Source organism: Taurulus bubalis (genome assembly GCF_910589615.1).
Source record: "Taurulus bubalis genome assembly, chromosome: 10".
Taxonomy (NCBI): domain Eukaryota; kingdom Metazoa; phylum Chordata; class Actinopteri; order Perciformes; family Cottidae; genus Taurulus; species Taurulus bubalis.
The window spans coordinates 11,580,127-11,591,669 of NC_136598.1; the positions used below are offsets into that span (position 1 = coordinate 11,580,127).

An 11,543-nucleotide genomic window follows, 5' to 3' on the forward strand; every position below is an offset into this window, starting at 1 on the left:
GGTTTTCTGCACATTATGAAGGAAATTAGCCTTTTGAGAGAATAACCTCCTCTTACTATGAAGCCAGCTTTTTGTTTCAGAACATTTACTTTGAAACACAAGACAATGTTATATGACAAATATATCTCCTCACATGATGTCAGCGCTGGAGTTTCATCTCCGTTCTCCACCTTGTCTCTGTGTCTGCCAGGGTCCCTGTACTGGGAACCAGCAGTCTCTGGCCCACAGCAGGTTGTGGGACGCTGTCGTGGGCTTCCTGCACGTCTTCGCTCACATGATGATGAAACTTGCTCAGGTAAAATATATCCCGACTCATTCTTAACCTTTTTGTGGGATTACGGTTTATTTCCCAGCGTGTACCATGGAGCGTTTCTGTAGAGAATCAAGAATAATGTGTTTGCTATATTTCAGTTGACCAAAAGATGTATCAAAGCAATATCAAATAGAAGTGTACACAAAGGATATGGCTTCATTCATTAGTCCACTTTGAGTATACTAATAATCTGAACTGTCTCTCTCATGGTTCCTGCAGAGTAAAGTATGTATTTTTTTATTATTCTTTTTTATTTTTTATATCTGATTAGTGAATTGATTTTTATATCTTCACTTTATCCAGTTGTTTCTGCCTCTTTAATGAGCCGTTTTACATTTAAGGTGGTAATCCTAAAGATTTCCGCCATGGTCGATTTGGCGACAAGCTATTTACTGGTATAACAGCAAATGTGCTTTAATATTATAAGTCCCAGAATGCCGGGGGGCAGCAAAACAAACTATAGTCATTATAATTAAGTTTATCCAACCATCTGTGAGCAACTGTGATCTGTTTTTACGCTGCACCAGGCATGACCAAATGTAACTAAATGAGAAATCCGTGCATCCAAGCAGTCTGTGGCCACTTCAAAATAAAAGTCAACTCGTGTTTCGCAAGTCAAATGCATTTATTGTGAAACTGCAGCAGTAGGAAATGTCTGTGGCCCCAGACACTCGATTACAACTATGTAATCAAGAATACTGTTTTAATTTGTCGGTAGCCATATTGTTTCTACATTTATTAAGTTAAGTTAAATGATTTGAAATAGTCTGTTTTGACTTTAGCTTTTTTCTGCATTATATCAGTTTATCAGTGATCACTTTCACCGTGTCCCACATGAACTGAACAGTTCACCACATGCAGGTTGTCAACAGCAAAAATTCAAGTTGAGAAGGCAGAAACAATTTGAGGAAAAACAGTTACGCTTTCTGTCTCTTTTCTTTTCTGTATGATTCTGTATAATACAGTTAAACCACCTCACCTTATTGGCGTATATATTCGTGTCGTAGTACTGACCAGTGATTAGGGTTTGACCGTGTGTTTGCTTTGAATAATGCGTGCCTGCGGTCTGTAACTTGTTTGGCCTAACACGGAGCTGCGGTGTTCCCTACTCAGTCTAATATGTGACCGTGTTGATTGCTACTGATGCTGCTGTTTAAAATTCATTTTTGTATTTGTATATCTTGAACATCTTTCAAATGGTAGGTTATTATTAAAAAGGTAAGCTATAATAACTTTTAGATCAGCACTTCCAAATGAACTCATCTGAGGTCATACATACATTTTCAGTCCTATCTGATGTGTTTGTATTGGATAAGAAGCAGCGTAGAATTATAATATGTGGCCTGGCTGAACTGTAGTTTGAAATTGAATAATTAAGATATAATTTCCCAAAAAATCAGTCGATCTCCAAGTTTAGACAAATACAAAAAAAATGAAGTAAAAATGTGGGAAGGATAATGTTTTAATTTTCATCTGTAACCCTGTCAGATGCACCCCGATCCTGGACAACGAAATGGCGTAAGAACGTGTCTCCGCCAGCGGCATCTTACTTAGAGGCCCATCAAGCTTTCTTTTCTGTTTCTTTTCTTATGCTTCATCACATTATTTATCACGCAGCTGAATACCCAAATCATACCCATTTCCCTCTGTATTATTGTTTAGGTATTTTCTAACAAGCCATAGAGTCAATTACTGTAGATATTCTATATATTCTATATTATGTCTATTCAGAGACAGCTTCAATAAAGATTGACGAGGAAAATGTAATTGCATTCTTAGATGTTATTCGCTTGTTAAAGGTGGTATATAACAAATATAACAAATATAATTTATTTATGCAAAAAAACATTGGTTAATTATTCCTTCCTAATTTATGAGTCTCATTTCACGTTGTTGCCTTAAGCATCTAAATGTCTCACTTTGCTCCTTTTCATTTCGCTGTATTTTGTTCTTTTGTGTTCTCAAGGTATTAAAAGGTGCCACTGTGATTTCACAGGATGCTTGCACATCCCGACAGCTTTTTTTCATCTAGACCTTCACCAGCCTGACAACCACTTCAGACTGCCTAAAATATCTGCAGCTCTTGTTATCTGCTGGTGCCGGTCTTTAGGATGCGCTTAAGATCAGCGTCTGCAGTTCTGTTCGTTTTGCTGCAGCCACTCTTTCAGATAAAGGAGAAAGGCCTTGCTGTCTACAGAGGCTTTTTCTTCTTCCCTGCTCTCATACCTGCCTGTGTTTACAATGTGTTTGTCTGTCCGTCACATCAAGTGTACTACTTGTGATGATAAAAATGCATGTTCTTTATTTAACAATGCAAACCCAGGATCATTTTTGGAGTAGAGCGCACTCTGAGGTAGTTACTCCCACCTGTTTTTTTTTTCGTCTCAGAAAGATACACATATCCTCTCAAACTATAATATATCATCCGTCTGTACACATGTTAAAAACATGATTCTCCACTCTTTGTGTTTTGCTCCATGTTTTTTTTTTTTTTTGCAGGACTCCAGTCAAATTGGACTTTTGAAGGAGCTGTTAGATCTGCAGAAGGACATGGTGGTGATGCTTCTGTCTCTGCTTGAGGGTACGCTGTCCGTCCCAGTCTAGTGACGTCCTCTCTGTTCCGTTGCATGCTTTCTATACATTTCTCATCTTCTCTCATCCTTGTCCTCGCAGGCAACGTGGTGAACGGCACCATCGCCCGGCAGATGGTGGACATGCTGGTGGAGTCCTCCAGTAACGTGGAGATGATCCTCAAGTTCTTCGACATGTTCCTCAAGCTCAAGGACATCGTGGCGTCCGACGCCTTCCGGGACTACGTGACAGACCCCCGAGGACTAATCTCCAAGAAGGACTTCTCCAAGGCCATGGACAGCCAGAAGCAGTACTCTTCCTCAGAAATCCAGTTCCTCCTCTCCTGCTCGGAGGCTGACGAGAACGAGATGATCAACTTTGAGGAATTTGCCGATCGTTTCCAAGAGCCGGCCAAAGACATCGGCTTCAATATCGCCGTCCTGCTTACAAACCTGTCAGAGCACGTGCCCCACGACACCCGCCTTCAGAACTTCCTGGGGCAGGCTGAGAGCGTGCTCAACTACTTCCGCCCTTTCCTCGGCCGCATTGAGATCATGGGAGCCAGCAGGAAGATCGAGCGCATCTACTTTGAGATCAGCGAGGCGAACCGCAACCAGTGGGAAATGCCGCAGGTCCGAGAGTCCAAGCGACAGTTCATCTTTGACGTGGTCAACGAGATCGGGGAGAGCGAGAAGATGGAGATGTTTGTGAACTTCTGCGAGGACACCATCTTTGAGATGAACATCGCCGCGTCGATCTCCGAGCCCGAGGGAGACGGCGCAGAAGAGGACGACGGCGAGGAGGAAGAGGAGGGCGCGGGAGATCAGGCAGAGGCTCTGGAGGGCGATGAAGAAAATGGAGAAGAAGCAGCTCCAGAGTCCGCATCGGCCTTTGCGGACTTCCTGAGTAGCGTGGTTGACTTCTTCAACATGTTCACCTTCCGTAACCTGCGGCGTCGCTACCGCAAACTAAGAAAAATGACGGTAAAGGAGATGGTGATCGGCCTGGCCATGTTTATCTACACCGTCGTGATGGGTATCCTGATGTTCGTGTACGGCATATGCAAGGGCTTCTTCACGCTCATATGGAAGGTGCTGTTCGGCGGAGGCTTAGTGGAGGGCGCCAAGAAGATGACGGTGACGGAGATCCTAGCCAGCATGCCAGATCCCACGCAGGATGAAGTTCACGGGGACCTGCCACCCGAACCGGGGGCTCGAGAGATACAAGACGCAGACGGAGTGTCAGACCCCTTGGATGTTGTGGGGGGAGAGGGGGAAGAGGAGGATAGCGAGGAGAGAGGCGAAGGTGGACGCCTGCCCGGTTTCAATGCTGCCGGAGGACTCGGAGACTTTGGCGAGACAACAGCAGAGGAGCCTCCGACTCCCGAGGGCACGCCGCTGCTGAAGAGGAAATTGGTGAGGCGTCGTGTCTGTTACTGTAGTTTAATGTGCACGCTCTCTGTTAATCGGCTTATTAACCGCAAAATAATTATTGAAACAGTTGGAAGCCGCGGTGGGAGAACCAGGAGAGGAAAAGCCACCTGTTCAGCCTGAAGAAGAGGCTCCTCAGGAGACAGAGAAAGCAGAGTAAGTTGTCCAAACTGAGCTGCTTGTGCTAAAGATGAGGGGCATATTGATTCACACTCAGCTGAGACGTACAGCCATGAACATTTAGAGGGAATTACATTCAAGCCAAATGACCATTCATAATTACTTAACACATTTAAGAGCAAATGTGTTAGGTAATTATGAATGGTCATTTGGCTTGAATGTAATTCACTTTTTGTCCAGAAATGTGTCCAGACATTCAGTGTTTGCATGACAGTACGACACATTAGGGCCATTCTAGGAAAAAAACACATTATTATTATATACTACTATTATTACAGCGCTGTGGGAGGGGGTTCATATTCCTCTCTGTTGTCGTAAGTTTTATTTCAGTGAACATTATCCCCCCCGTCATTTGTTTTTTCCTGTAATAGCCTCAATACGCCATCGTACATATCTGTGTCGTCAACCAAGCAGCATTATCATATGTTAACATAGTCCAGAGAAAGTATTTCTTCCGTTAAAAAAAACAAAACACAAGTCTTTCTTATCATGTGTCTCGTCCAGCACCGAGAATGGAGAGAAAGAGAAGGAAGAGAAGGTCGAGCCTGAACCTGAGGTAAAGGAGGAGGAGCTTGAGGTGAAAGAGGAAAAGACAGTGAAGACAAAGGCGAAGAAGGACAAGAAGGTGGTCGAGGAGGGCTTCGAGCTGTGGAATGAGCTGGAGGTTCAGAGGATTAAATACATGGTGAGGAGCTCTCTACTGCAGTAAATATGTTAGGATTTCTGTCGTTAGCCACCACATGGTGCATGTTCGGTAAATCATTGATATTTACAAGTAATGCAGTCAGCTGGAAATAGAGCCCGAGTTGTTGATTTCATTTGATTTGGACTGGTTGGTTGTTTGTCACTCAGAATGCCGCCCCATTGTTTTCTTCACAGAACTACCTTTCTCGCAACTTCTACAACCTTCGGTTCTTGGCCCTGTTTATCTCCTTCGCTCTCAATTTCATCCTGCTCTTCTACAAGGTCTGTGCATTTTCACACTAACGTTAGACGACACACACTGATGCCGTGTCGCCAGAAGGATGTGCCACCGCTTCATGGTGGCACATCCACACTAAATATTTATTATTATTAAGTGTTTATCATTCATGCAAGTTTTGTAATTTCCAATCCTTCATCACAAAAAAATGGTCACCATCAGGTAGTTTTTAACGTATGACTAAATTTCCAAAAGTTATTTAAAATGGGTTTTTATATTACAACCTTTTTTGCAATGTGCACTTGACTTTTTTTAAATGTTCCTTCATGCCACACAAATAAAGCAACATTTAAAAGACTGATTGTGTGTCTGTCCTGTCCAGGTGTCTGAAAGTCCTCCAGGCGCGGAGGACCCATCTGAGGGTTCTGGTCTGTTTGAGGGTTCTGGTCTGTTTGAGGGTTCTGGTCTGTTTGAGGGCTCTGGTCTGTTTGAGGGCTCCGGTGCCGAGGAGGATGGGTCCGGATTAGATAGCGGAGGAGGAGAAGATGACGAAGAGGAGGGTCCCTTGTACTACTTCCTGGAAGAGAGCACAGGCTACATGGAGCCGGCCATGGCTTTCTTTGGCATCGTCCACACCATCATCGCCGCCCTCTGCATCATCGGCTACAACTGCCTCAAGGTACCTGGTGTTTGCACCACACACAAACCCACATGTGGGGTTTTTGTGTCCGCTTGTGGGTTTCAAGCACCGTGCCTTCTTTTCCCTTCAGGTCCCTCTGGTTATCTTCAAGAGAGAGAAGGAGCTGGCCAGAAAGCTGGAGTTTGATGGTGTCTACGTCACTGAGCAGCCTGAGGATGACGACATCAAGGGCCAGTGGGACCGACTGGTGCTCAACACTCCGTAAGAGCCCTGTTACATCATCAGATCTCGGCCAGACTCTCCTGAGTCTTTCCAGCCCAAACCCGACCCCAAACCTAGAGACGGCATTTTAGCATCAAACTCTCTCTCCTAAGATATTCAGAACAACAGACCTATTAAGCATTTGTTTAATGAAACTGATCCACCACTTTTATCTGTGAATACATGATGATCAAAGCCTCCACGTTTTCACAAAAATGAAGCCCAAACCTGGACCGTTCACGTTGCATGTTAGTCACACTCTGGTCAGGTGGCAGACTTCTAATACAAGGCATTACAAACTGAGATTACTTTAAATGACATGTTAATGATCTTTGTCTCTCAATGCAGATCTTTCCCGAACAATTACTGGGACAAGTTTGTGAAAAGAAAAGTGAGTTTTCCTTCCGGCAGCTTTGATTAAAAATGTCCGAGATATTTTCCTGCAGTGAATTGACATCGGTGTGTGTGATACCCAGGTGCTGGATAAATATGGCGACATCTACGGCAGAGAGAGGATTGCGGAGCTGCTCGGGATGGACTTGGCTTCTCTGGACGTCAGCGCCATGAGTCATGAAAAGAAGCCTGAGCCAGACACCTCAATGTTGAGCTGGTATGTACTGTTCACTCTCTACATGGACCATTGAGGGTTTAAAGAGCACAATGTCAGAGAACTAACCTATCCTTCTCCCCGTAGGATCACGGCTATCGACATTAAGTACCAGATCTGGAAGTTTGGTGTTATTTTCACTGACAATGTGAGTTAAGGAGGCAGTTCACGGTTTGATTTAGACAAAGAGAACTCGTGTGACCGACAGCCCTCTCTCGTTTCCTTAGACCTTCCTATACCTGGTCTGGTACATGTTGATGTCTCTGCTCGGACACTACAACAACTTCTTCTTCGCCGCTCTTCTTCTGGACATCGCCATGGGGGTCAAAACCCTGCGCACCATTCTGTCCTCTGTCACTCACAACGGCAAACAGGTCAGCACACTTACCGCTATGACGATGCATCGCGAGGCTTTCTGCATGCCGTGCACTAATGTTCCGTCCACCTGTCCCTCGCAGCTGATGATGACGGTGGGTTTGCTGGCCGTGGTGGTTTACCTGTACACCGTGGTGGCGTTCAACTTCTTCCGCAAGTTCTACAACATGAGCGAGGACGAGGACGAGCCGGACATGAAGTGTGATGACATGATGACGGTGAGTGGCGGGGAAGGGAGACACCAGTAGGACCGTAGGGTCCGCTTTACTTTGTGTTATAAGACATCATCCGCGTCGCTCTCTCCCGCAGTGTTACCTGTTCCACATGTACGTTGGTGTGCGCGCTGGTGGTGGTATCGGAGATGAAATTGAGGACCCGGCCGGTGACGAATACGAGCTCTACCGAGTGGTCTTTGACATCACCTTCTTCTTCTTCGTCATCGTCATCCTGCTGGCTATCATCCAGGGTTTGTTTTTATAAGTGGTCTTTTTTCTTAAAGTGCTCTTTGTTGTTTGGGGGTAATTCAATGCTAATTACACAACTTTAGTGTAAATACAACCAAAAACTGAGAAAGAATGCCAATAATGTAGAGTTGGGTGTGTGCATTCTTTCTGCAGGATCTTTTATGTCTACTTCTGAGTGTGTTGCAAGATGTGGCTTTAGAAATACAAATGAAAAGTTTAAATTCTCCAATAAGTCATGTTTAACTGAAAGTAACTATCTGAAGAGTTCTACATTGGTGCCCGCCTGTGGTCGTGTAAGCTGAGGCAGTGAGCAGCGCAGAGGATGGGTTGGTCGGAGAATGCACCAATGTTCACCTGGATTGTCTCAAACAAAAGCCTGTGCCAGCAGAATAAGGAATAGTAGAAGACATTTTAACAGTCAAGAAAAACAAAAGGTTTTGAAGTTTCGCTCTGGAATTCTAAATCTGATGGAAATAAATCTGTCCAGAAGCTCACACACTCACCTCTTTAGAAATGGTAACTTTGTGGAGAAGAGCTCCGCCCTTCAGACCAATAAGAAATGCTGTGTGTCTGTCAGGTTTGATTATCGACGCCTTTGGAGAGCTGAGAGACCAGCAGGAGCAGGTCAGGGAGGACATGGAGGTAAGAGGATGAGTTTCACTTTTTCTCCTTCAGTTATAAGACAAGAGCGTGTTACATCTGAACTTTCCCGTCTCCCTCCAGACAAAGTGCTTCATCTGTGGAATTGGAAGCGACTACTTCGACACGACGCCGCACGGCTTTGAGACGCACACCTTAGAAGAACACAACTTAGCCAACTACATGTGAGTTACCTGTCAGAGGTTTTAAATCCAGTATGTCGCCACCTTTACTTCCAAAGTTACAGATGGCTTCGAAACCCTTGATTGGTTGATCCTTTTAGAAATAAGTGGATAACCTTTACGATTAAAACATTGCAGCATATGAAATATGACTTGACTTAACAAGTGGGGAGAGACTTTAGTCTTCTACACTAACATCTGGCTTTTGTCTTCAGTCGGTACTCATTTCCAGGACAAATGACACCCGGGGGACACACTCGTTTTTTCTCCTTTTCCGGTGCGATGCTCTGCGACATGCATTAAAGTGAATATATAATAATTTAAATCAATAGGGATTTGGGCAATTAGAAGAGTTTATTAACGTATAAAACATACCATTCTTATGCTCTCCTCAATACCACCAGACTCTAGTCCGAAAAACTGTGATTTGACCTCACTGGTCATGGAAACATACAAACCATCTTGACAGAAACAAAATGAAACTCATCAAAACAGGTTTTTCTTTAGTTTTTCCACTGTTCAAACTCTGGTTTGAGAATTTGAAAGAGACTGAATAAGTAAAAGATAACAATTTAACATGTTCATGTCGTCAATCACACCAGAAAAATAAAAGAATGACAATGGGAATAGAGTATATGGCCTATATTTAGTCTACTTTTACTATTTAAAAAAATGGTATATACAGTACGAGCTAATTTTGGTGGAAATAATCCTGTTGTTCTGTTGAATTTGTTTTCTCTATTTCACCATCAGGTTCTTCCTGATGTATCTCATAAATAAAGATGAAACAGAACACACAGGACAGGTCAGTAAACATACATACAAAAGATCGGTTGATATACATTAATTGCTGTTCATACATTTATTTATTTTCCCACTGTGTATCAGGAGTCCTACGTGTGGAAGCTGTACCAGGAGCGATGCTGGGACTTCTTCCCTGCTGGAGACTGCTTCCGGAAGCAATATGAGGATCAGCTCATCGGATAACCTCCTGCATCCTTAATGTCTGAAGGAGGAGAGGAGAGGAGAGGAGAGGAGAGGAGAGGAAAGGAGAGGAGGGAGGGAGGAGGGGAAGATTAAAAGTTTCGACTCTGAACACATCTATTTTCTTAGTTTCTCTAACTTGAAGCTATGCACACTTTGACAGCACTGCTGTACCACCTGCAGCGCAATGCCGATGAGGGCGAATTGAGAAGAGCGGAAGAAGAATATCAAGAGGCATACAAAGACAGGGGCCTTTTTATTCCGCTATGAAAACACTACATGGCCTTTTTGGTGTAAAATATACATAGACTGCCTTGCATATCAGTGTATTTATACAAAACGGGCTCTTTCAGTCGCTACTGCTGTAAACGTTTTAGTGCCTATAGCAATGTCACTGCTTTTTAGCTGATACACCTTTATTTGAGATTAGAGTGGATATGTTTTATTTATATTTGTACGGTTGGGAGTTTTTAGTTTAGTTTTTGTATGTTGCTGCTGCCATTCGATATTTCCTTTCTGGAGTTTCAATGAGAGCGAGCGTTTTGAAACAGAATAATTCAGCTGCTCAAAGTCGTATCTCAGAGATCCTCGAGGGAGCAGTGAAGGTTTTAGGCCTTCCCTCGCTTCTTCTTTTTTTTCTTCTCTCCCTCTCGAAAGAAAACTAGTCTACAAACAAGCGATCGTGAATGGAAACTCTGGACGGACGGACTCACCGAGATAATAAAGTGTCATCTGCGTACGTGACGCATGCCGGTGTGAAGCGGCTGTCTAGACAAACCCAGTTTGCACTCTGAAGTCTTACAATGCGTCCCAGGACGCATGTGGTCCCCGATCTCCGCTGGTGTCTCTGTGCCATATGCGGTAGTGATGATGTACACACATGCAGTAGAGGAGGAGGCCAAGGGTATTTATTTCTTGTTCATATGCAGATCAGATCTTCTGAAGACGACCGTTTTAGCCCGTCTGTATTTCTGGCCAACAGTCTGTTTTATGACACTTTATGCACAAATAAGTTTTTGTCTGTGCATTGAAATAACTAGTGAATGTATTTAATGTGTACATCTTGGCCACAGTGCCATGTGTATGACGGAGTAACGTCTGGGCTGCTTAGAGGCCTTTTGTCGAAGAGACATATTTTACATAAACATAGATACATATATTTATTTTTCTTTAGGGCTTTGAGGAACTTGAGCAATCGTTCTTCGCCGTCGGACTTGAACACGTCGCGTGTCGCTGATTGTGGAAAGACTCGCTCTCACACTGAAGTTAACGCCCAGTTTGCAGTCAGAAGAGCACATTTTGGTTTTGCTAGTTAGGTTTTTATGATAGATTGGTTATTTTTCTCCAAGTCACGTGCGATGCTTCGATCTCAGACAGTCCCGCCCCACTAATTCTTTTACAGGCTGCGTACAAACACTCCATCGTGCATTGAATGTCTCGACCCGATGACTCTGAGGTGTGTACTTGCCGCCGTGGTCCACGCGGAGGCAGCTGACTGGAGATGTCTACTTCCCACCTGACTGAGTGTCCTCTGACTGAACCCTGTGTTTCAATACAGAATAAACAGATTATTTTAAGGACAACTGGGACATGTGTCCTCATTTCTATGTCAGCTTACTGTGTGTGTGTGTGTGTGTGTGTGTGTGTGTGTGTGTGTGTGTGTGTGTGTGTGTGCGTGCAAGCGGACATTTGTGTGATCCTCATTAGGTTTAGGTTTGAATGCCTCGTGGTAGTTGTAATACATTATAATGTATTGTAAAGTATTGATTATAAGTATGTGGAAAAAATATAATTAAATCTGTATGAACAACTCACAAAATGTATTTAATTTTCACTACTTAAGGCAAACAATGACCATTCAGAGTAATTTATGATCACATTTTAACTATAACAGTGATCACTACAACCATGGGAATTAAAATACAATATTGAAAAAAAACTTAATTTTGAAAATGAAAAACAATCATGAAATCAC

General features: G+C 43.5%; 1 protein-coding gene across 1 annotated transcript in view; it reads left to right on the forward strand.

Moving 5' to 3' along the window:
* Positions 1 to 9,625, forward strand: part of ryr1b (ryanodine receptor 1b (skeletal)) — a 67,166-nt gene extending 57,541 nt beyond the window's left edge. The window contains exons 90-109 of the mRNA XM_079224808.1: positions 191 to 295; positions 1,802 to 1,831; positions 2,637 to 2,666; positions 2,813 to 2,894; positions 2,987 to 4,299; positions 4,385 to 4,470; positions 4,999 to 5,179; positions 5,374 to 5,460; positions 5,799 to 6,095; positions 6,187 to 6,317; positions 6,666 to 6,708; positions 6,794 to 6,927; positions 7,012 to 7,072; positions 7,152 to 7,298; positions 7,383 to 7,517; positions 7,609 to 7,765; positions 8,341 to 8,405; positions 8,487 to 8,587; positions 9,338 to 9,389; positions 9,473 to 9,625. Coding sequence (XP_079080934.1) covers positions 191 to 295; positions 1,802 to 1,831; positions 2,637 to 2,666; positions 2,813 to 2,894; positions 2,987 to 4,299; positions 4,385 to 4,470; positions 4,999 to 5,179; positions 5,374 to 5,460; positions 5,799 to 6,095; positions 6,187 to 6,317; positions 6,666 to 6,708; positions 6,794 to 6,927; positions 7,012 to 7,072; positions 7,152 to 7,298; positions 7,383 to 7,517; positions 7,609 to 7,765; positions 8,341 to 8,405; positions 8,487 to 8,587; positions 9,338 to 9,389; positions 9,473 to 9,571 — 3,336 coding nt within the window. The 3' untranslated portion in view covers positions 9,572 to 9,625. The remainder of the gene's footprint in view (positions 1 to 190; positions 296 to 1,801; positions 1,832 to 2,636; positions 2,667 to 2,812; positions 2,895 to 2,986; positions 4,300 to 4,384; positions 4,471 to 4,998; positions 5,180 to 5,373; positions 5,461 to 5,798; positions 6,096 to 6,186; positions 6,318 to 6,665; positions 6,709 to 6,793; positions 6,928 to 7,011; positions 7,073 to 7,151; positions 7,299 to 7,382; positions 7,518 to 7,608; positions 7,766 to 8,340; positions 8,406 to 8,486; positions 8,588 to 9,337; positions 9,390 to 9,472) is intronic.
* The last annotated feature ends 1,918 nt before the right edge of the window (positions 9,626 to 11,543 follow it).